The sequence below is a fragment of the Pogoniulus pusillus genome, unplaced genomic scaffold, assembly GCF_015220805.1.
Source record: "Pogoniulus pusillus isolate bPogPus1 unplaced genomic scaffold, bPogPus1.pri scaffold_214_arrow_ctg1, whole genome shotgun sequence".
NCBI classification, from domain to species: domain Eukaryota; kingdom Metazoa; phylum Chordata; class Aves; order Piciformes; family Lybiidae; genus Pogoniulus; species Pogoniulus pusillus.
In genome coordinates this window covers 9,719-34,039 of record NW_026974641.1, presented here as the reverse complement: position 1 = coordinate 34,039, position 24,321 = coordinate 9,719, and the positions used below count along the sequence as shown (strand labels likewise).

The 24,321-nt window shown below is 48.7% G+C and overlaps 1 protein-coding gene across 4 annotated transcripts; it reads left to right on the top strand.

The window, feature by feature from the left end:
- Window positions 1-1,852: 1,852 nt before the first annotated feature.
- LOC135174011 (protein disulfide-isomerase TMX3-like) lies at window positions 1,853-7,651 on the top strand. Of its 4 annotated transcripts, none has more exons than XM_064141249.1 (5): window positions 1,853-1,917; window positions 3,464-3,593; window positions 4,382-4,450; window positions 6,406-6,443; window positions 7,203-7,651. In XM_064141249.1, the coding sequence occupies exons 1-5, from the start codon at window positions 1,868-1,870 to the stop codon at window positions 7,378-7,380; spliced, it is 465 nt and encodes a 154-aa protein (XP_063997319.1). In that variant the 5' UTR covers window positions 1,853-1,867; the 3' UTR covers window positions 7,381-7,651. The 4 variants fall into 4 exon arrangements, with proteins under 4 accessions (XP_063997319.1, XP_063997322.1, XP_063997321.1 ...); XM_064141250.1 differs by lacking the exon at window positions 1,853-1,917 and adding an exon at window positions 3,199-3,230; XM_064141252.1 differs by lacking the exon at window positions 6,406-6,443.
- The last annotated feature ends 16,670 nt before the right edge of the window (window positions 7,652-24,321 follow it).

The following is a 24,321-nucleotide window of genomic DNA, read 5'->3' as shown; positions in this document are numbered from 1 at the left end:
CAGAATGGTGTAGGGGATCCCAGGCTAGGTCATTCCTGACTGGGTCTATAAGCAGAAGGATTGCTATTTGTAAAGCAAATTTCTATGGTTCTTCAATAGGGCTAGGATGTAAACGTGTTTCTGCTTCAAAGGAAAGCAGCTAGGAGAAAGTTTCTCCTGCCAGTGTGTGACGTGGGTGGAAAGCTGCAGAATGGTACAGGGGATTCCAGGCTAGGCCATTCCTGGCTGGGTCTACACGCAGAAGGAGAGCTTTTTCTAAACGGCATTTCTATGGTTCTTCAATGGGGCTAGGATGTAAACGTGTTTCTGCTTCAAAGGAAAGCAGCTAGGAGAAAGTTCCTTTTCCCAGTGTGTGAGGGAGCTGGAAAGCTGCAGAATGGTGCAGGGGATTCCGGGCTAGGCCATTCCTGGCTGGGTCTATAAGCAGAAGGAATGCTTTTTCTAAACCGAATTTCTATGTTTCTTCAATGGGGCTAGGATGTAAACGTGTTTCGGCTTCAAAGGAAAGCAGCTAAGAGAAACTTTCTTTTGCCAGTGTGTGAGGGAGCTGGAAAGCTGCAGAATGGTGCAGGGGATTCTGGCTGGGCCATTCCTGGATGGGTCTACACGCAGAAGGAGTGCTTTTTCTAAACGGCATTTGTATGGTTCTTCAATGGGGATAGGATGTAAACGTGTTTCTGCTTCAAAAGAAAGCAGCTAGGAGAAAGTTTCTTTTGCCAGTGTGTGAGGGAGCTGGAAAGCTGCAGAATGGTGCAGGGGATTCCAGGCTAGGCCATTCCTGGCTGGGTCTACACGCAGAGGAGTGCTTTTTCCAATCGTCATTTCTATGTTTCTTCAATGGGGATAGGATGTAAACGTGTTTCTGCTTCAAGGGAAAGCAGCTAGGAGAAAGTTTCTTTTGCCAGTGTGTGAGGGAGCTGGAAAGCTGCAGAATGGTGCAGGGGATTCCAGGCTAGGTCATTCCTGACAGGGTCTATAAGCAGAAGGAGTGCTTTTTCTAAACGGCATTTCTATGGTTCTTCAATGGGGCTAGGATGTAAACGTGTTTCTGCTTCAAAGGAAAGCAGCTAGGAGAAAGTTTCTTGTGCCAGTGTGTGAGGGAGCTGGAAAGCTGCAGAATGGTGCAGGGGATTCCAGGCTAGGCCATTCCTGGATGGGTCTACCCGCCAAAGGAGTGCTTTTTCTAAACGGCATTTCTATGGTTCTTCAATGGGGCTAGGATGTAAACGTGTTTCTGCTTCAAAGGAAAGCAGCTAGGAGAAAGTTTCTTTTGCCAGTGTGTGAGGGAGTGTCATGGAGAGTAGCAAAGGCTCTCTAAGCTTTTGCTATATTGTGTAGTTTCTAGTGCCTCACATTCAAGCCAGAAGCATCGAAAAACCAAAACAATCTTTCAGTCCCATGGGAAGATTTCTCCCTAGGGTAAGTGAAAAGTAAACACTGGCCATGTTTCCTTTTCACTTGGCCTTGCTTTCCAGACAACAGGGTATTGTTTTGGTTAAGTAGAAACGACTAGCTCAGGCCTGCCCAGCACCTGCAGTTGGGCTGGCCTGAGGAGTGGTCTTTATATTGTTTGAGTAATATTATCCAATTATATAAATTGCTTACTGTTTTTTACCAATGTATGTGAACAACGTAAAAGTGGTCCGCATTGTGGGCTAGTCCTGTTTTGGAACATTATAAAATGGTGGGCAGGCCAGGATTGGTGTGCTCTTGCTTTTGCCTCTTGCTTTTCCTGCTTTTTGCCTTTTGCTCTTTTGCCCTGGATCTCACCCTCGCTCCGGTCCTTCCCCGGACTTAACAACAACAAACTGCTCGCCGATCTAGCCTCGCCTCAGGCGGACGCCGAGTCGCAGAGGCTAAAGCCTGCATGTCTGGACCCTCATCGGGAAAAAGGGACTCCCTACCAAGCTACAGACTGTGAGTAGCTGACGAACTATTAACTCAAACCTCAGAGACTCTAAAGAACTCTATTTAAACATCATAGACTCTTTAATTTGCCATTTTCGGAAATGTTACTTTGACCTCAATCAAAAAGAATTCACAGTGGTGGTGTAGTTTCGGGAAGAGGGAATTCGCATTCTTTGCAATAAATCACTGATAAAATAGTCAACGCCTCGCATATTTCCCCCATAAATTCTGCCGCGAAACTGCGTTCCACGACAGGGAGCTGGAAAGCTGCAGAATGGTGCAGGGGATTCCAGGCTAGGCCATTCCTGGATGGGTCTACATGCAGAAGGAGTGCTTTTTCTAATCGGCATTTCTATGGTTCTTCAATGGGGCTAGGATGTAAACGTGTTTCTGCTTCAAAGGAAAGCAGCTAGGAGAAAGTTTCTTTTGCCAGTGTGTGAGGGATCTGGAAAGCTGCAGAATGGTGCAGGGGATTCCAGGCTAGGTCATTCTTGACTGGGTCTAGAAGCAGAAGGAGTGCTTTCTGTAAAGCGAATTTCTATGTTTCTTCAATGGGGCTAGGATGTAAACGTGTTTCTGCTTCAAAGGAAAGCAGCTAGGAGAAAGTTTCTTTTGCCAGTGTGTGACGCAGCTGGAAAACTGCAGAATGGTGCAGGGGATTCCAGGCTAGGCCATTCCTGACTGGGTCTATAAGCAGAAGGATTGCTTTTTGTAAAGCGAATTTCTATGGTTCTTCAATAGGGATAGGATGTAAACGTGTTTCTGCTTCAAAGGAAAGCAGCTAGGAGAAAGTTTCTTTTGCCAGTGTGTGACGCAGCTGGAATGCTGCAGAATGGTGCAGGGGATTCCAGGCTAGGTCATTCCTGACTGGGTCTATAAGCAGAATGAATGCTTTTTGTAAAGCGAATTTCTATGGTTCTGCTCTCCCTCAGCTTCAAACCATTCCCCTTGCCCTCTCTTTAGACACCCTTATGGAAAAAGTCTCTCTGCAGCCTTCCTGCTGCAGGTTCCCTTTAGGTACTGGGAGGTAGCTTTAAAGTCTCCCTGGCGTCTTGTCCCCTTCAGGCTGAGCAGCCCCAGCTCCCTCAGCCTATCCTCTTAGAAGTGCTCCAGCCCCTGGCTCATCCTCGTGGTCCTGCTCTGAACCGGTTCCAGCAGTTTTTCGTTCTTCAGCTGGACTGTGGCCATGTGGAATGTTTTGGGTTGTGCTTTTGCCTTTGCATGCTGAAAGACTTCCTGTGTTACCTTAGTGGTACGTTTCATGTGCAAGGTTCCTGTCTGTGATCTCTTGCTGCTGGGGAAGTCATGAGCTACCTGTGGGGGTGTGAAATGCAATAAGCTTCGATCGCGTTGCCTGCACGGATGTGAGGGGACAAAGTACTGCTGAGAAGCTTTTTTGTACCATTCTCTTCCCCCTTCCCCTCTTGCCTTTAAGGGAACACACACAGGGAGAAGCTTACTGTGCGCCCTCTGACATGCTGTAGGAATTCTTTGCTTTGCAGTGTTTTACACTGTGGCTCTTCAAACCTGTAACCCATCTGCTTTCCATTGCCAGCGAGCTGACCATCCGTACTACCGTCGCCTTGAATGCCTCCAACCAGCAGTGTTTGCTGCCAGACAGACACCTTGAGAAGACAGAGGACATGGTTAAGTTCATGAAGGATATCTTGGATGGTGCTGCTGAAGTAAGTCTTTGTTGTGGCTTGAGATATATTGGTTGGTGTTTGGTTTTTCCCCCCTTAGCTGCGGTGGCTCCGATTGTTACGCCGTGTGATTTATCTTCCTGTCCTGGCTGTCTTCCCGTGTTGGGTGCTGGCAGTGAATACGTGGTGAGGAGTGCTTGGGGTGTGCCATCCTTTGCTGTTCTCACTGTGGGAACTCCAGGAGCCATGGAATGGGTGCGTTATGAGTGATGCACAATTAATAATCAATATTAATGTTGGTATCCAGGCAAAGGTTGTTAACAACTACAACCAACCTGTTTCTTATCATTCAGCCTCTGCAGAAAGCTTATTTACAAGGTTCAAAGCACACAGCTGGGGTATTTGTACACTTAGAATCGTGGAATCAGCCAGGTTGGAAGAGACCTCCAAGCTCATCCAGCCCAACCTAGCCCCCAGCCCTCTCCAGTCAGCTAGGCCATGGCACTAAGTGCCTCATCCAGGCTTTTCTTGAGCAGCTGCAGGGATGGCGACTCCCTAGGCAGCCTCTGTGGTCTGAGAGTAGAGCAGCAACTTGCTGTTAGTTTGCTGTGATGGTCTCAAACAACTGTGGGAGAGTTTGGCCTGAGCCTGTTGGAATGCTTAGCCTTACTGGAGGAGCTGGGAGCGTCTGGGCAGCATGAAATGCAAGAGCAATTGCTTTTCACTTCCTTCTTAAAGGACTTAAGGGTTGGGAGGTCTGAGGAATGAACTGTTGGGATCATAACTGCAAAGTGTCAGCAGTTTTGACATGGTTCCATTTGACATTGCAGGCACAGGCTGGTGATGGACTTCTGCAACGAAGCAAGAGAGTCATCTATGAGGCCAAGGCTGCTGTAATGGTAGAGTTCATTGCTTATTCAGTGAGGTGATGCTCTTGTCAGTCAAGAAGGATTTAGTTGCAGAGGCTTTGGAAATGCTTTGATGTGAGCTTGTTGCCATGCTGTGCCTAGTGTATCTATTGTCACTATTTAGAACTAGGCTTAAACCAAATGAACTTCTTGAATAAAACAGCCAATCATGTCTGCCACAGTTCTAACTGTTCCACCTGCATGAATGTCACATTTTTCACTCTGCTGTTAGTCTGACATATTTTAAGGGACAGAATAATGAAAATCCAACCTCTTTTCCTTGAGCTTTTTGCCATGGCTTCAGAGGTTCTTTTGTGTTCTGAGCAATGTTTTGGTTTCAGTCTGTCCCAGTCCTCTGTCAGCCTCCCAGACAAGAAATCTCTGCTCCTGTTGAGGCGGAGCAGCTTCTGTCTGTTGTTACTTGTCCTAGTGCTGAGCACCACCAAGCAGCAGCTGGGCCCTTGGTGCTGACCCCTGCCCCTTGGTAATGTATAGACGTTCATGAGATCCCTTCTCTTCCCCCGACTAAACAGCTCCCCCCCCTCCTCTTCACTCCCCCCCCCCACCTCTTCTCTCCCCCCCTCTTCGCTCTCGCCCCCCCCCTCCTCTCTCCCACCCCGCCCCCCCTCTTCTCTCCCCCCCACCTCCCTCTTCGCTCTCCCCCCCACCCCCCTCTTCGCTCTCCCCCCCACAATAACGAGAGCCACACCAGAGGCCAGAGCTGTGCTGTCTCAGCAAGCAAAGGGCAAAGGAGGCAACGAGATGCTGTAGGGACTCTGACTCTTGCTGCCAGGCTGCAACAAGAGGAAGGGAGATTCTGGCCCCCAACAGGTGAAAACAAGAGAGGAGCAAGGCAGGAAGCACAAAAGCAAACCTCTCTCATGAAGGAAACAGCACAACTTCAAGCACAGCTTTCAGCACAGCATACCAAGGAGGAACAGAAATCCCAAGCAGAGCAGAGGGGAGGAGTGGCTTAGAGAAAAGCAAAAGCACCCCACAAAGCACACAGCCAAAACACCACCCCACAAAGGACACAGCCAACCTACCCCCGCAAAGGGGAGCAGCCAAAGGCTTCTGCCTCTCCTGGGGCAACTTAAAAAGGGGAGGTCAATTGAAGTCTCCTCCCACCCCAGCTGTGGCCACTTTGCCCTCCCTGCTCAGTGCCCTTTATAAGCAGAGCAGGAGGAGCCCAGCCCCAAGCTGGGCCCATTGCAGGCCAAGGGATCCTCCACCTGGCATCCCAGGTGAGTGCGCACGGGTGAGCACCGGGTGTGTGGTGGAGGGTTTCAAAGGTCGGGGGGCCTGGCTGGCCCCCCGGCTAGCTAGGGCCACCTTAGGGCTGGACTACTGACCCACTGCAACATCCCCCTTAGCTCACAGGTGCTAAGTCTGTGTTGTTACTGAGGCTGAGGTTTCTCTAGGAGGTTGGATCCTCGAGGGTTTTGCTCTGGGTTCTGCGATGCAGGCAAAGATGGAGCAGGAGCACCAACTGGAGCTGGTAACGGAGCAGCAGCAGCAGCTGGTAATGGAACTGGTAATGGAGCAGAAGCTGGTAACGTAGAGTGGAGAGGAGGAGGAGGAAAGCAGCAGAGACTGCCCGGGGGAAGGCAGAGAGTGGGGGAGGATGGCAAGGGCTGCCCGGGGAAAGGTGGAGGGCAGCGGCAGGAGGGCAGGGAAGAGGTACAGAGCTTTCAGGTGCTGAGCTTCAACAGAAAGACCTGATGGAAAAGAAAAGAGACTAACTTGTTTAGCAAAAGTACTCTCTGGAATTTCCCAAATCACTTATTTATTGAAGGGAGTCATTTGTTGGTCATTGTCATCACGAGAGAGGACCTTTTGGTTTGCATTAGGGTGGTTTGGGCTTGCCTGTAACTCCAGGCCCCTCAGAAATTGACAGGGGGGGAAAATCCCCAACCCATGGATGTTCTCTTGGTTGTCTTTAATAGATAAACAAAGAGCAAGTGCGACTGAAAGAGCTTTGCAGGTAACAACTCTGTAACACTGTTTGGAGAGTTTTGAATTGGTCATTACCAGCGAGATCAAGGTAGTGCCCCTTGGCCTTGCTGCATGTGGTGAACTGCTCCTAACACAGCCCAGCTGAACACAGAGTCAGGTGAAATGAAGGCTGAAGAGATAGGAAAAGTCTTTCTCAGCCTCATAGCTAAAGACAGTTTAGTTTCCCCAAGAAGTCCCATTCTACCTGTTGTGCATTGGTTTGATGCCAAAGCCAAACAACTGCCCCAGACCTTTCTATTTTCTCAGCTTTGGTGTAAATGAATATGAATTGAGGTTGGATGAGGCCTTGAGCAGCCTGTTGCAGTGGGAGGTATCCCTGCCTAGAGCAGAGGGTTGGGACTGGATGATCCTTGAGGTCCCTTCCAACCTAAACCATTCAATGAAGTCTTTTATCAGTCTTTTATAGGATTAGTGACAGTGGGGAATGTTTGCTTGCTATGAGATGAGGGAGCTGTTTCCTAAATGGAATGTTCATTAGTTCTTTAGCACCTGAAAATGTTGGCAGGCTACTTGATAAACCTCCTGGAACACAGGGGCCTGTTGAATTGTTTTCCCAGTGCCTGAACAACTTACAGTGCTGTAATGGGTTAGCCTCCTGTTTCCCTCCAACACAGAAGTGAGGCAAAAGTAACACAGCCAAGGAAAAACCCTCTGGGTTGAGATCAAGAGGTAAATACAAAATGAGATCCTGCAGTGCACAATTACCTTAGCCTGTTTCTGTTTGCAGAAAGCAGGAGTCAGCCACCTGCCACCCATCCCCTCCTGATCCCAACCCCAGAAACCCAAAGCAGCACTTGGCACAGGAGGTCTCTCGTGTTGCAGTCTCACCTTCACGCCCTGGAATACTTTGCTTCAGCCAGCAGCATGGGGTTGGATACCAACAGCAGAGTCGACTTAACCTGTGACTAAGTGGACTTTAAGTGTTCTGACTCCACAGTAGAACTTGATAAAGAAAGATGTGAATGGAAGCAGGCTCTGACTGCTCTGTGTAACTGATGAGAAGCTTTCTGAAGGAGGTGAATTTGTTTTACAGCCCTTCACTCAGCTGGTTACAGATCTTCAAGGTAGCTGCTGGTGCAGTGTCTGTTGGAGACTGTTAGCCACTCTGAAGGAGGGAGTTAGTGGAGCATCATAGGAACATGTAGAGAGATTGGTCAGTAAAAGGCATTTGTGTTACCCTTTTTAGTCATTTGAGTCACTTTTATTGTAATCCCATGGCTGAGAGCAGGACTCCTTTGGGTCCAGGGTTAAAATCTTCAAGGAGAAACAGTGCCAAGGCTCTGAATTGATTGGGACTTGGTGCTGCTAGTTACAATGTAGGACAGTTAAGGCAGTCCTATGTTTTGTGATTTGTCTGTTTTCCTACCGTTCTAGTTTTGGCTCAGGCTAGTGTGAAGTGTCTCTGGATCGAGGTCCTTGTGGTCCCTTCTGACCCTGACTGATTCTATGATTCCAGCAAGCAGCTTTTGACTTAAAAACCCCTGAGGTCACTGCAGCACCTCTCTATGGAATAAAAGAAAGGGATTTTGCTGCACTGCTGAGAACTGTTTCCAGCTCTGAGCCTTTGTTTTTGTGGTTGTTTTTGGTTCGTGTTTATAAACAGCAGTAGCTAAGCAATCCTCTCTGAGCTATGGACCAGAATCTGCTGCATCCTGTGCAAGAAGCAGATCCCAGTGTGATCTGGTGCAGCTGTAGCACTTCCTAACTGCTAGGTTTGGGAGGAGGGCATGTGTCTCAGACGTTTCTGAGCTGTGATAGCAATCAGGTGTCTGCTTAAGTCTTGAACCTCTGCCACGTGCTGCCACGTTCACCAGATCTTTCTCCCGGCTTCAGGGAGAGAAGGAGTGTACAGCTCCCAGAGTGGGTGTCAGAAGCGATGTGAAGTGAAAGGGGTTTGCTGTGGTCATGCAGAAAGTTCTGTGAGGGAATCTGGCAGTTTGGTTTTTGATTTCTTCAGTCTCTAAAGTTTTTCTTGGAGCAGCTTCACTGCAATACTTTTAAAAGCACAGAGTATCAGCACAGGCCCTTTTAGACAGTCCGCCAGCTTTGCTGCAGGTCCCTTTCATATACTGCAGCGTAGCTCAAAGCTCTGCCTTCTCTTCTGCAGCCCCAGTTCTTTCAGTCCTGCTTCCCAGGAGAGGTGCCATTCCTGCCTGGGTCTATAAGGAGAAGGAGTGCTTTTTCTAAACGGCATTTCTATGGTTCTTCAAAGGGGCTAGGATGTAAATGTGTTTCTGCTTCAAAGGAAAGCAGCTAGGAGAAAGTTTCTTTTGCCAGTGTGTGACGCAGCTGGAACGCTGCAGAATGGTGTAGGGGATTCCAGGCTAGGTCATTCCTGACTGGGTCTATAAGCAGAAGGAGTGCCTTTTGTAAAGCGAATTTCTATGGTTCTTCAATAGGGATAGGATGTAAACGTGTTTCTGCTTCAAAGGAAAGCAGCTAGGAGAAAGTTTCTTTTGCCACTGTGTGAGGGAGCTGGAAAGCTGCAGAATGGTGCAGGGGATTCCATGCTGGGCCATTCCTGTCTGGGTCTATAAGCAGAATGAGTGATTTTTCTAAACCGAATTTCTATGTTTCTTCAATGGGGCTAGGATGTAAACGTGTTTCTGCTTCAAAGGAAAGCAGCTAGGAGAAAGTTTCTTCTGCCAGTGTGTGACACAGCTGGAAAGCTGCAGAATGGTATAGGGGATTCCAGGCTAGGCCATTCCTGGCTGGGTCTATAAGCAGAAGGAGTGCTTTTTCTAAACGGCATTTCTATGGTTCTTCAATGGGGCTAGCATGTAAACGTGTTTCTGCTTCAAAGGAAAGCAGCTAGGAGAAAGTTTCTTTAGCCAGTGTGTGAGGGAGCTGGAAAGCTGCAGAATGGTGCAGGAGATTCCAGGCTAGGTCATTCCTGGCTGAGTCTACACGCAGAAGGAGTGGGTATTCTAAACGGCATATCTATGGTTCTTCAATGGGGCTAATATGTAAACGTGTTTCTGCTTCAAAGGAAAGCAGCTAGGAGAAAGTTTCTTCTGCCAATGTGTGACACAGCTGGAAAGCTGCAGAATGGTGTAGGGGATTCCAGGCTAGGTCATTCCTGGCTGGGTCTACATGTACAAGGAGTGCTTATTTTAAACATCATTACTATGGTTCTTCAATGGGGCTAGGATGTAAAAGTGTTTGTGCTTCAAAGGAAAGCAGCTAGGAGAAAGTTTCTTTTGCCAGTGTGTGCTGCAGCTGGAAAGCTGCAGAATGGTGTAGGGGATTCCAGGCTAGGCCATTCCTGGCTGGGTCTATAAGCAGAAGGAGTGCTTTTTGTAAAGCGAATTTCTATGGTTCTTCAATGGGGATAGGATGTAAATGTGTTTCTGCTTCAAAGGAAAGCAGCTAGGAGAATGCTTCTTTTGCCAGTGTGTGAGGGAGCTGGAAAGCTGCAGAATGGTGCAGGGGATTCGAGGCTAGGTCATTCCTGACTGGGTCTATAAGCAGAAGGAGTGCTTTTTCTTAACCGAATTTCTATGGTTCTTCAATGGGGCTAGGATGTAAACGTGTTTCTGCTTCAAAGGAAAGCAGCTAGGAGGAAGTTTCTTTTGCCAGTGTGTGACGTAGCTGGAAAGCTGCAGAACGGTGTAGAGGATTCCAGGTTAAGTCATTACTGGCTTGGTCTACACGCCCAAGGAGTGCTTTTTCTAAACATCATTACTATGGTTCTTCAAAGGGGCTAGGATGTAAACGTGTTTCTGCTTCAAAGGAAAGCAGCGGGGAGTCAGTTTCTTTTGCCAGTGTGTGATGCAGCGGGAAAGCTGCAGAATGGTGTAGGGGATTCCAGGCTAGGCCATTCCTGACTGGGTCTATAAGCTGAATGAGTGCTTTTTGTAAAGCGAATTTCTATCGTTCTTCAATAGGGCTAGGATGTAAACGTGCTTCTACTTCAAAGGAAAGCAGCTAGGTGAAAGTTTCTTTTGCCAGTGTGTGTGGGAGCTGGAAAGCTGCAGAATGGTGCAGGAGATTACAGGCTAGGCCATTCCTGGCTGGGTCTATAAGCAGAATGAGTGATTTTTCTAAACGGCATTTCTATGGTTCTTCAATGGGGCTAGGATGTAAACATATTTCTTCTTCAAAGGAAAGCAGCTAGGTGAAAGTTTCTTTTGCCAGTGTGTGAGGGAGCTGGAAAGCTGCAGAATGGTGTAGGGGATTCCAGGCTAGGTCATTCCTGGCTGGGTCTACAGGCACAAGGAGTGCTTTTTCTAAACATCATTGCTAAGGTTCTTCAATGGGGCTAGGATGTAAACGTGTTTCTGCTTCAAAGGAAAGCTGCTAGGACAAAGTTTCTTTTCCAGGGTGTCAGGGAGCTGGAAAGCTGCACAATGGTGCAGGAGATTCCAGGCTAGGCCATTGTCATGGAGAGTAGCAAAAGGCTCTCTAGGCTTTTGCTATATTGTGTAGTTTCTAGTGCCTCACATTCAAGCCAGAAGCATCGAAAACCCAAAACAATCTTTCAGTCCCATGGGAAGATTTCTCCCCAGGGTAGGTGAAAAGGTAAACACCGGCCATGTTTTCCTTTCCACTTGACCTTGCTTTTCAGACAACAGGATATTGTTTTGGTTAAGTAGGAACGACTATCTCAAGTTTGCCCAGCACCTGCAGGTCGGCTGGCCTGAGGAGTGGTCTTTACTTTGTTTAGGTAATGTTATCCAATTATATAGATTGCTTACTGTCTTTTACCAATATATGTGAACAAAGTAAAAATGGTCCGAGTTGTGGGCTAGTCCTGTCTTGGAACATTATAAAAATGGTGGACAGGTCAGGATCGGAGCTCTCGCCCTCTTGCTCTCTTGCTCTTGCCCTGGTCTGCGTCTTGCACTTCTGGGTTTTTCCAGCCTTTCTGGTTTTTTCCCCGGACTTAACAACAACAAACTGCTCACCGATCTAGTCTCGCCTCGGGCGGACCCCGAGTCGCGGAGACTACATTCTGCATGCCTGGACCCTCATCGGGAGAATGAGAGACTCCTTACCAAGCTATAGACTGTGAGTAGCTGACTGACGAACTATTAACTCAAACCAGAGACTCAAAGAACTCTCTTTAAACATCATAGACTCTTTAATTTGTCATTTTCGGAAATGTTACTTTGATCTCAATCAAAAAGAATTCACAGTGGTGGTGTAGTTTCGGGAAGAGGGAATCTGCATTCTTTGCAATAAATCACTGATAAAATAGTCAACGCCTCACGTATTTTCCCCCATAACTCTGCCGCGAAACTGCGTTCCACGACAGATTTTGGTGTCAGAAGTGGGATTGAGAAACTGAAGTAACAGCCGAGTTTAAAAATGGCTCAGTTTGGAAGGAGTTCTCCTGATGTAAGAGATGCCAGATCGCCAGATATCACAGACACTCTGTATGCTAGGCTTGCGTCGGCGTTTGAATCAGCAAATTTAAGAAAAGCTCTGACGGCAAGGGAGGACGAACCGATAGAGCAGATAAATGTTAGGTCAGCTAATGTAATCGTGTCTCTCTACGAAGCTTTTGGAGATACCGAGGGAGTTGACAAAGAAAGTTTTTTTGATCTGGGAGTTGGCGTGTTCAGTTCACAAGTTGATATAGAGTCTTGCAGGCGTGTTGCAGAGGCCTGGAGGCTGGAGGCACAGGCGCATGAACGGGAGATAGAGGCGTGCAAACGTGAGGCAGAGATGTATAAACAGGAGGTCAGAAAGCTGAGTGATGAGAATGCCTGGAGAGAATTGCGTTTAGAGCAAGCGCGTCAAGAAATCAAGTCGTTGCAGAGTGAGAGAGATGCTCTGTTAAAAGACGTTGTCAGGCGGAACTTAAGCTTTCGCGCAGAGCCCGCTGTAGCTGAGGACAGGATGAGAAGTATGGAGGAAAAGTTAGACAGGTTACTAAGCCGAAAGTCACGGTCCGGGAGCTCTTCCCGAACGCAATCAGCCGTTAGTTCCCGTGCGGACACACCGCAGCCGCGATCGCATGTCGGGTCTCGGACAGGAACTCCGCAGCCCTCGACCCATCGTAGAGAGTCAACTGGTCACCTAGGCTTGCCAACCTTTACTCCGATATGTCCTGAGAAGTCACAGCAGCCTGTGGTTCGCCGGAAAGAGCCGGTAACTGCCCCCTCTCAAACCCAAGGGTTGCAACCCTTGCACTCTCCGCCTAGAGTCTCTCGCGTCAGTACGCCTTTACGCGAGCCCGATTTCTTTAAAATATGTCCGGTGAAGCACCATCCTCAGCCAATGAATCCCCAATCAGGGTCAGAGCCGTCCCTGTTGCCGCTAAAGCCGTGCGGCTCAACACCGCGTCCACCGTTTAACTCACCAATGCCGGTCCAGCCGGACGCCGCTTTGCCTCAGCCGCAGCCAGTTCAAGTCCCGGTGATTCCGCCGGCGAAGCCTCTGACGCTTCTGCCGATGCCGACACCCCAGCCGCCAGCAGCACCATTATTAACAGTAGCGGAGCCGATAGCCCAGACACAGCCTACTTTGCCGCCGAACGCCATGTTATCTCCACAGCCGACAGCGGTAGAACCGAATGCGGTCCCGCAGCAGCCGACTCAGGTCCTAGCGACTCAGCCGATGCCGCTAACGCCTTCACAGCCGACTCTGCTTCAGCAGCCGATTTTGCAGACAACCCCGTTTCCGACGGTGCAGCTGCCAGCACAGGAGCTTCAGACGATCCCGCAGGTCCCGATTCCGTCTCAGATTCAACCATCGGCAGCGCCGCCGCAGCCGCCATCTTCCCAGCCATCTCCACAACAGCCGCCATCTTCTCTACCGCCACGCCCTGAGCAACCAGCGCCGAGCACGCCTGTGCAGCGCCATACCGCGTTGCAGCCTGCAGTTGCGTCTATTGATAGCGACACGGAAGTGGAGGAGGTGCACCACAAAATGAAGTCCTACTCCGTGAACCCTCTCTTTGCATCTGAAACCTCGCAAGGACCGAAAGGAGGCAAAACAACAACTACGAAAACAAAACCGTACACAGAAACGCAGATGGATGATCTTAGGGAAACTTATTCCCGCATGCCTAATGAATCCATAATAGCGTATGTGTATCGCGTGGTGCAAAGGGGCGCGGAAAGGATTATCTTATCTCGTGAAGAGGTGGGAAGAACTAACTGGGGACCCGAGGTATTTCTTGGGGATGGTCCTGAGGGAGACCTTGCATTGAGTGCTAGGATCTTTCATTGGGCTAGTGCTTATGAGCCTTCAGATAGGGGTGATCCTACAGAATTTTGGATCAGATCCCCTGTTGAGTTAAATGAAGCATTTGCTATGGTTGCCTGTATCCAAGCTGTGAATCATAAGGGATTATATGCACATGCAATGGATGCCCCAGTAGAGCCACCGAGGCTTAGACCCCTGATAAAGGGTATGCCTGGCTTCATAAAGGCTGAAGGCATTAGGATAAGGAGACAAATTGAGAATGCAATACAACAGAATGAAGGGCAAGGGAAAAGTTCACAAAGTGTAGTACATCATCCTACATGGAGGGAAGTGCTTACAGAACTAGCCACTCTAGGAAGAGAAATGGGTTATCATGATCCTTTATCTGTGCCAGAATCTGTCTTTCAGAAGGAAAAGCAGTCTGGAGGCAGGAGCAGCTCTGCATCACGACGAAAACACCAAACGGTGCGGCATGCCTGGACATCTGGTGACCCCAATGAGAGTCCAAGATCGAGCCCACGATCAAGTCCCAGGGGGAGCCCTGAGCTTAATCGTCGCTCTGGATCTGGAATAATGTGGGTACCGAGTTCTACAGGTAGGGGTGTAATCCCACTGCAGGAGCAGAAATATGCAGTGAAACCTCGTGATGTGTTTCAGAGGAAACAGGCAGAGCGTGATCCTGTGAAGAGTGAGCTCAATACTATGAGTAAGTCCATATCTGACATGAAAAGACTGCTAGAACAGGTACTGAAAGGCAATGGTAACGAAAAGGTGAAGCAGAACCGTAAGAGAGGCTCTGCAAATACGTCTCCTACCAAGTCAGGTTCTCCTGATCGGGGAGGGGATAAGAGCAGATCAAAAAACTAGGTGTGGCGGTGAATGATTCAGGCCACACTCATCGCTCTGTTTCTGAATGTCAATGGTCTGACAAACCCGAACCCTATATCATGATTCCTACTGGATCAACTAGAACTGCTGTCAAATACCTAATAGATACAGGTGCACAAATTACAGTGCTAAATGCACAACTAGCACAGCATCTGAAAATATTGCCATCCCGGAGAAAGGTAAACATAACAGGCCATTCCTGACTGGGTCTATAAGCTGAATGAGTGCTTTTTCTAAAGGGAATTTCTATGGTTCTTCAATAGGGATAGGATGTAAATGTGTTTCTGCTTCAATGGAAAGCAGCTAGGAGAAAGTTTCTTTTGCCAGTGTGTGAATGAGCTGGAAAGCTGCCGAATGGTGTAGGGGATTCCAGGCTCGGTTATTCCTGAGTGGGTCTATAAGCAGATGGAGTGCTTTTTCTTAACCGAATTTCTATGGTTCTTCAATGGGGCTAGGATGTAAACGTGTTACTGCTTCAAAGAAAAGCAGCTAGGAGAAAGTTTCTTTTGTCAGCGTGTGAGGGAGATGGAAAGCTGCAGAATGGTGTAGGGGATTCCAGGCTAGGTGATTCCTGACTGGGTCTATAAGCAGAAGGAGTGCTTTTTCTAAATGGCATTTCTATGGTTCTTCAATGGGGCTAGGATGTAAACGTGTTTCTGCTTCAAAGGAAAGCAGCTAGGAGAAAGTTTCTTTTGCCAGTGTGTGAGGGAGCTGGAAAGCTGCAGAATGGTGCAGGGGATTCCAGGCTAGGTCATTCCTGACTGGGTCTATAAGCAGACGGAGTGCTTTTTGTAAAGCGAATTTCTATGGTTCTGCAATGGGGCTAGGATGTCAACGTGTTTCTGCTTCAAAGGAAAGCAGCTAGGAGAAAGTTTCTTCTGCCAGAGTGTGATGTAGCTGGAAAGCTGCAGAATGGTACAGGGGATTCCAGGCTAGGCCATTCCTGGCTGGGTCTACACGCAGAAGGAGAGCTTTTTCTAAACGGCATTTCTATGGTTCTTCAATGGGGCTAGGATGTAAACGTGTTTCTGCTTCAAAGGAAAGCCGCTCGGAGAAAGTTTCTTTTGCCAGTGTGTGAGGGAGCTGGAAAGCTGCAGAATGGTGCAGGGGATTCTGGCTGGGCCATTCCTGGATGGGTCTACACGCAGAAGGAGTGCTTTTTCTAAACGGCATTTGTATGGTTCTTCAATGGGGCTAGGATGTAAACGTGTTTCTGCTTCAAGGGAAAGCAGCTAGGAGAAAGTTTCTTTTGCCAGTGTGTGAGGGAGCTGGAAAGCTGCAGAATGGTGCAGGGGATTCCAGGCTAGGTCATTCCTGACAGGGTCTATAAGCAGAAGGAGTGCTTTTTCTAAACGGCATTTCTATGGTTCTTCAATGGGGCTAGGATGTAAACGTGTTTCTGCTTCAAAGGAAAGCAGCTAGGAGAAAGTTTCTTGTGCCAGTGTGTGAGGGAGCTGGAAAGCTGCAGAATGGTGCAGGGGATTCCAGGCTAGGCCATTCCTGGATGGGTCTACACGCAGAAGGAGTGCTTTTTGTAAAGCGAATTTCTATGGTTCTTCAATGGGGATAGGATGTAAACGTGTTTCTGCTTCAAAGGAAAGCAGCTAGGAGAAAGTTTCTTTTGCCAGTGTGTGAGGGAGTGTCATGGAGAGTAGCAAAGGCTCTCTAAGCTTTTGCTATATTGTGTAGTTTCTAGTGCCTCACATTCAAGCCAGAAGCATCGAAAAACCAAAACAATCTTTCAGTCCCATGGGAAGATTTCTCCCTAGGGTAAGTGAAAAGTAAACACTGGCCATGTTTCCTTTTCACTTGGCCTTGCTTTCCAGACAACAGGGTATTGTTTTGGTTAAGTAGAAACGACTAGCTCAGGCCTGCCCAGCACCTGCAGTTGGGCTGGCCTGAGGAGTGGTCTTTATATTGTTTGAGTAATATTATCCAATTATATAAATTGCTTACTGTTTTTTACCAATGTATGTGAACAACGTAAAAGTGGTCCGCATTGTGGGCTAGTCCTGTTTTGGAACATTATAAAATGGTGGGCAGGCCAGGATTGGTGTGCTCTTGCTTTTGCCTCTTGCTTTTCCTGCTTTTTGCCTTTTGCTCTTTTGCCCTGGATCTCACCCTCGCTCCGGTCCTTCCCCGGACTTAACAACAACAAACTGCTCGCCGATCTAGCCTCGCCTCAGGCGGACGCCGAGTCGCAGAGGCTAAAGCCTGCATGTCTGGACCCTCATCGGGAAAAAGGGACTCCCTACCAAGCTACAGACTGTGAGTAGCTGACGAACTATTAACTCAAACCTCAGAGACTCTAAAGAACTCTATTTAAACATCATAGACTCTTTAATTTGCCATTTTCGGAAATGTTACTTTGACCTCAATCAAAAAGAATTCACAGTGGTGGTGTAGTTTCGGGAAGAGGGAATTCGCATTCTTTGCAATAAATCACTGATAAAATAGTCAACGCCTCGCATATTTCCCCCATAAATTCTGCCGCGAAACTGCGTTCCACGACAGGGAGCTGGAAAGCTGCAGAATGGTGCAGGGGATTCCAGGCTAGGCCATTCCTGGATGGGTCTACATGCAGAAGGAGTGCTTTTTCTAATCGGCATTTCTATGGTTCTTCAATGGGGCTAGGATGTAAACGTGTTTCTGCTTCAAAGGAAAGCAGCTAGGAGAAAGTTTCTTTTGCCAGTGTGTGAGGGAGCTGGAAAGCTGCAGAACGGTGCAGGGGATTCCAGGCTAGGTCATTCTTGACTGGGTCTAGAAGCAGAAGGAATGCTTTTTGTAAACGGCATTTCTATGGTTCTTCAATGGGGCTAGGATGTAGACGTGTTTCCGCTTCAAAGGAAAGCAGCTAAGAGAAAGTTTCTTTTGCCGGTGTGTGATGCAGCTGGAACGCTGCAGAATGGTGCAGGGGATTCCAGGCTAGGTCATACCTGGCTGGGTCTATAAGCAGAATGAGTGCTTTTTGTAATGCGAATTTCTATGTTTCTTCAAAGGGGCTAGGATGTAAACGTGTTTCTGCTTCAAAGGAAAGCAGCTAGGAGAAAGTTTCTTCTGCCAGTGTGTGACGCGGGTGGAAAGCTGCAGAATGGTGTAGGGGATTCCAGGCTAGGTCATTCCTGACTGGGTCTATAAGCAGAAGGAGTGCTTTCTGAAAAGCGAATTTCTATGGTGCTTCATTAGTGATAGGATGTCAACGTGTTTCTGCTTCAAAGGAAAGCAGCTAGGAGAAAGTTTCTTTTGCCAGTGTGTGAGGGAGCTGGAAAGCTGCAGAATGGTGCAGGGGATTCCAGCCTAGGTCATTCCTGTGTGGGTCTATAAGCAGAAGGAGTGCTTTTTCTAAACGGCATTTCTATGGTTCTTCAATGGGGCTAGGATGTAAACGTGTTTCTGCTTCAAAGGAAAGCAGCTAGGAGAAAGTTTCTTTTGCCAGTGTGTGAGGGAGCTGGAAAGCTGCAGAATGGTGCATGGGATTCCAGCCTAGGCCATTCCTGACAGGGTCTATAAGCAGAAGGATTGCTTTTTCTAAACCGAATTTCTATGTTTCTTCAATAGGGCTAGGATGTAAACGTGTTTCTGCTTCAAAGGAAAGCAGCTAGGAGAAAGTTTCTTCTGCCAGTGTGTGACGCAGCTGGAAAGCTGCAGAATGGTGTAGGGGATTCCAGGCTAGGTCATTCCTGACTGGGTCTATAGGCAGAAGGAGTGCTTTTTGCAAAGCGAATTTCTATGTTTCTTCAATGGGGCTAGGATGTAAACGTGTTTCTGCTTCAAAGGAAAGCAGCTAGGAGAAAGTTTCTTTTGCCAGTGTGTGATGCAGCTGGAACGCTGCAGAATGGTGCAGGGGATTCCAGGCTAGGTCATTCCTGACTGGGTCTATAAGCAGAAGGAGTGCTTTTTCTAAATGGCATTTCTATGTTTCTTCAATGGGGCTAGGATGTAAACGTGTTTCTGCTTCAAAGGAAAGCAGCTAGGAGAAAGTTTCTTTTGCCAGTGTGTGACGCAGCTGGAAAGCTGCAGAATGGTGCAGGGGATTCCAGGCTAGGCCATTCCTGACTGGGTCTATAAGCAGAAGGAGTGCTTTTTGTAAACGGCATTTCTATGGTTCTTCAATGGGGCTAGGATGTAAACGTGTTTCTGCTTCTAAAAGAAAGCAGCTAGGAGAAAGTTTCTTTTGCCAGTGTGTGACGCAGCTGGAAAGCTGCAGAACGGTGCAGGAAATTCCAGGCTAGGCCATTCCTGGCTGGGTCTATAAGGACAAGGAGTGCTTTTTCTAAACGGCATTTCTATGGTTCTTCAATGGGGCTCGGATGTAAGTGTGTTTCTGCTCCAAAGGAAAGCAGCTAGGAGAAAGTTTCTTTGGCCAGTGTGTGAGGGATCTGGAAAGCTGCAGAATGGTGCAGGGGATTCCAGGCTAGGCCATTCCTGGCTGAGTCTATAAGTGTTGGGAATCACGTTCGGTGGAGCGCTATGGGAAGATGACTCTTTGTTCACCAATATGGTTAGATGGTCAAATCCACTTTATTTCCGTGATACAGTGACTTATATGCATTCTAGCAAGAGGCGTGCTCAGCTTAAGATTGGTTACAGTCAGAGGGTCCAGAGTTACATGTAAGGTGTGCATAGGTTAACTTATCACAACATTCTAAGGGTCAGCCTCCCAGACCACCCACTCCAGCCCCCTTGGTTATCTAGTCTCTGCCCACTGCAGCTGTGTGTGGGGTGCTCAGTTGTTTACATCTCGATTTCCTAGCCTCGCTGGGAACCAAGGACGTTCTCAGCGCCAGTTACCCATGTTTATGACTTTATGTCCTCGACTGGCGAGAAATTCTTCCACAATTCCCTCTTTTTCTTTTGAGCAACCCACACCTGGCTAACTACCTTAGTTAAGCTCTTCTTAATGCAAGCAAAGACAATACAAGCGCATAGCAGAATTATTATGAAAATAACAAATAACCGTAAGCCTTCTCCTAATAAGCTGCTTAACCACCCCGGGATTGTCCCAAACAGGTTCTGCAACCAGTCATCAAAAGTCGATGTTTCCTTTTTGATCTTGTCAATACGGCCTTTCTACCAGGTTATACTCTTGTGAATGGACTCACCATGATCTGATAAATTCAGACAACACATCCCTTCAAAGTCCTGGCAGCCGTGTCCTTGGGCTAGCAAAAGAAAATCAACGGTTGCTCGATTTTGCAATAGGGCATGACGAAGGCTATTTTGATCAACCAATAGTTGTCCTAAAACCTTTGTGGTGACATTGGCTTGTTTTGCTGACCAACACGCGAGTCTCTCTAGCTGTACTAATGCTTTTCCAGCTGCTCCTCCTGGTAGAAATACAGCTAAGGCAACACGAGCAGCTGTGGATAACAATTGAACGTTGTCATTGCAATTAGGACTCAATTTTAGAGATCGCTTAGGCCGGCGTCGGGCTAGGTCCCTGAGCTGACTAAGATGAGGGGCAAACATTGTCAGTTTACCCAGATAACGTGGACCTCCATAAACGTTCTTTGGTATGCCTTGCCAGGCTCTATCACCACAAATAAGGAACACACCAGTGGGAAGTGCCTTAGCGGTTCTGTTGTTCCACAACAGATGACCTCGGCCCGTTCTTGATGCTTTAACACCATAACGCCAATTGTTTGCTCCAAAAGCACCTAAGGGTCTAACATGGGCCTTGTCAGTGTCGTTTGAACCGCAGTGTCCATCCTCGTTGCTAAGGAAGTTATCATAGGCTGTTTAACACAGGGGTGAATGGTGCAGCTACAAATCAACAGCGCTACAATCAAAAGGAATAAACCTGTTAGAGCTTTCATCAGTAGCATTAGTCTGGCAAGCTAACAACCCAAGCTTAGCTAACAATCCCAAAAGCTATTTCTGCAAGCGACAGTAAGTCATTCGTTCAGAAACCCAAAAGTGCAGACGAACATCACAGTCACAGGAGAGTGCAGGTGTGCCACGTCTGCGCTGGCTCTGTGTGGCAGTCGACGCTGCAGACTCGCAGATCACTCAGCTGTCAAGTATTCTTCTCAGACTCCCATAGTTCTGGGTTCACTCGATGTTCTCATTACACTCCTTAGCTATGAGCTGTGTCTGACTACTGTGCTTAAGAACTACTAACCTCTAAATACAATATAAAGATATGCCCTAGATGTTACTATCAGTCTATTCTACTTAGGCCTTTTCCCACAGTTCTTCATCTGCTTTTAGAATTTAGGGCAGTGGTTTTTTATCTCTTGCAGGGCCCTTGCAAGAGAAAAAAGTCACATTGCCATCTTATGCCAATTTGAGTGGGCCTTGGCCTTTACAAAGCTGTTAAACTGAACCTATTCCATTAAACCACAATCACTGAAAACTCATAAAAATACACAAATTCGTTAGCCATGGTCCAAACCTTAAAGATCCATACAAATACAATCATCATGTCAGTGCTTCTTTCAAGTCCTTTCACAGTTCTGCCATCTGAGCAAGACTTCTGCTCACTTTAGGAAAAAACAAGTTGGTCATAATCAGGTTGGTCTTCATCAAGGCCTGTGAAGATAAATGGTCAAACACAAGCAGATACAAGAACAAATGCAGACACATCCATTGCCTAGGCTAGCAGATCCACTGGCCTAGTCTGTATGCTGTGATTAGAAAAATCCCGAAAAGGAAAAGATTTCTTCTGCTATCCTACTGTCCTCTAACCCATATTCCCCTTTTCAATAATGCCTAAATGTACCCAAGAAAAACATCCCATAACATCCTTGTGTCCTAAGTTCCCAAAACTACAAACCCTTAGTCTTAACTTATCTTACCCTAAATATCTATCAGCTATAGGAACTTCAAGAAAAGCAAAGAAAATCCAAGAAGATAACAATACCATGGTATTCTCAGAAAAGGGAAAAGTCAGAATTGTCACAAGACTCAGTTCATGCAATTAGCAGCTGTTCCAGTAAACTTCTATACTAGTCCTGTCATTATCTGTTATTGGGGGAAGGAGCTGACTGGCATTAGCCTACAAGCTCTATCATTCCCTGCTCCTAGTCCAGAATCTGGTTAGTGACTTGCAATGTGGATCTCAGTGCCTACACCCTCGCTGTGAGAGGCAATGCATCTGAGTTCTAATCTGTCCTGCTTGGTGCCTTCCATGTCTGTATAAGTTTCCACCCATGGTCAGTGGCATTGGCATCTCTGCTATGTCCTAGCAATCTCCCTCTTTTTCTTTTTGCCACTGAGCAGGGGGTGCAAAAGTCATTGCTGCCTAATCTGTAGAAGGAATTAACCAGCAAGGCGATGGTGAATACCCCAGCCAGGAACTATCAGCCATCATCCGGAATGCAAACTGTTATCATCAGGTGACTAAAAAATACACCTGTGCGTGTCCATGCCTGTAACAGGGACAAAAATGGTCCTAAGTCATCCTTGTCATTCTTGCTACCATTTCCATAAACTTTCTGACATCTGTCTGCAGTAGCACAGTATCACAGTACCATCAGGGTTGGAAGAGACCTCATAGGTCATCAAGTCCAACCCGTCACCACGGGGCTCAAGGTCAGACCATGGCACCAAGCGCCACGTCCAACCTTGCCTTGAACAGCTCCAGGGCACCAGGGACGGCGACTTCACCACCTCCCCGGGGAGCCCATTCCAGTATCCAATCAGTCCCTCAGTGAAGAGCTCTCCCCTCGCATCTGGTGTTGTCAAAACAGCTTCGAGGCTTCGCTGCCTCCTAGCAGGGAAAAAAAAATCCGTAAAAGAAACAACGGGCGGGGGGGGAACGGGGCCCCGCGGGCCCTCCACAGGTGGCTAGAGGGGGAGAGGAGGAGGGGGAGGAGGCCAGCAGCCGCAGCGCCGCTTTTGTCCTCGGCCTTCCATCTCGCCCAACCCCTAGCTGTTTCAGGTCAGCCACCACTTGCTGTTTTCGTCCTTCTCCCATCCCACTATCGATCCTTAGTACACAACATGAAATCTACTCTGAAAACTCCCAAACTGCCGTCCTCCCTCTCAGGCTCTTCCAGAAAAAAAAAGGCAGAGGTGAAGCTGTGAGCTATCGAACAGCTAATCTCCCTGTAGCCATACAAACGCAAATTGACTAAACTCTGAAACGACTCAAGGAAACCCACAAACTCTTCCCACCCCACCGATCCCCTCAGCATCTCCCTCAGTCCCCCAGCTGTTGAAGACTCGCGGGAGACCCCTCGGCTTTGGGATGCGGTCCGTCGGAGATGGGCGGGCGGGCGGCGGTGAAGGGGGCGGATCTGAAGACTGTTCCGCCGAGCCGCGGGAAAGGGAGGGTCCCGAGCCGTCCGGTGCGGTCACGTCTGCCGTCGGTCCGTTCTCTCTTTACCGTCCGTTCCTCTGTACCTTCAGTAACGTCTTTTACCGGCTGAAAAACTAAAAGGCGGTGTCCTGTATCGCGTGCAGCCATCCGCGGGGACGCGCGGGCTACAGCGGCAGATTCGACACAGTACACACAGCGGCAGGCAGCCGCCCTCCGCGCGGCAGGTCCGAAAACTTTTCCAAGCTGAGAAGCGATTGTAACTGGCTGCCGGCGGGTCGCTGCGGGCAGCCGCCATCACGGGTGTGTCAGTGAGTCGCTACGGGCAGCCGCCATCATGGGTGTGTCAGCCGCAACTCAGTCCCAAGCGCATCTCTCCCAGCGCTCCAGTTAGACCGATCAAAAAGTCCTTAGCTTTCTACGTGCAGCCCACAGAGCTGAAGCAAGACGAGATGTCTCTCGGAGACTAAGACTCGTCAGCGGGGACAGAAAACAAAGTCATTCACATAGTGATAAACAATTGCACACGCCCAGTTCTTCTCGGGGGCTTGCAAATGCTTTGCAACGAACAATCAGCAGAGAGTTGGTGTGGTCTGCATGCCTCGCGGCAAAGTTGTGTACTCAGAGCGGCTCGCAGGCTCAGCTTCAGTCAGAGATGGTACTATAAAGGCAAACCGCCGGCAACCTTGTTGCGAACCGCGTATTGCTCCTGCGGTCAACGTGGCTACAATCGGGTTACCGGGCGCGGCTCCAGTAGGGAAGGAGGGCGGAGGCGGGGCGGGTGGGGCGGGCGACACGGGTGCCCGCCGGGATCGTACGGCACGCTCATTTTCAACTCCGCCACAGAGCTGGCAACCTTCCCAGCCACGCCTTTAACGGAAGCAGCTCTGCCGAGACCGAAAAACCGAACCACGGAGCCTTCTCTCTCCGGGACGCTCGGGGCGGGGGTGGAGGAAAAACCTGGCGCCGCGCACGCGTCAGAGCTGTTCGTAGCGGCCGGCAGGGCTAGGAGTAATACCAGGAAGACCACCGCCGCCGTGTTTCTTTCGGCTTCCATCTTTAGTAACGCGCGGAGCACCTCCCGCCGGGCGGGACTTAGCTGGCGGGGCGACTCAAAGTCTGTGCCGTTGCTAAGAACCGCGTCCCACAGTGCGTCTCCGACCTCCCGCTGCACTTTCGATCTTAAAATCATGGGAGGCTCTTTACTCGCATGACCCTGCGCATACGCCCGGGCCAGCAGCTCTCAGAGCTCAATGTCCGTCGAACTTCTCTCACGAGATAAATACGCCAGCAAACGCAGTGCCCCAGCAAATCCACCGTGGGCCTTACCTGCCTTACACACGGGCTGTTCACTCCGGAAATGAACGTCCAGACTACTGCCACCTCGGGGCAGCGCTACCCGGCCCAGCGGCACCGAATGACGCTTACTCTCTCCGATACGGAGAACGTCCCACAAGTTGATCGGACCCCTCTGTCTTCGGGCCAACCCTCCGGCCCCCAACGCAGTCTCACCTGCGGCCGGCTTGTGTCCTGACTCCTCTGT

Excerpts from the sequence above, each read along its gene's own strand:
- LOC135174011 (XM_064141249.1), top strand. The coding sequence starts at position 1,868 with ATGTCTGGACCCTCATCGGGAAAAAGGGACTCCCTACCAAGCTACAGA. Across the intron at positions 1,918-3,463 it reads TCCCTACCAAGCTACAGACT|CGAGCTGACCATCCGTACTA; the intron begins GTGAGTAGCTGA and ends TTCCATTGCCAG. Across the intron at positions 6,444-7,202 it reads CGACTGAAAGAGCTTTGCAG|AAAGCAGGAGTCAGCCACCT; the intron begins GTAACAACTCTG and ends TTCTGTTTGCAG.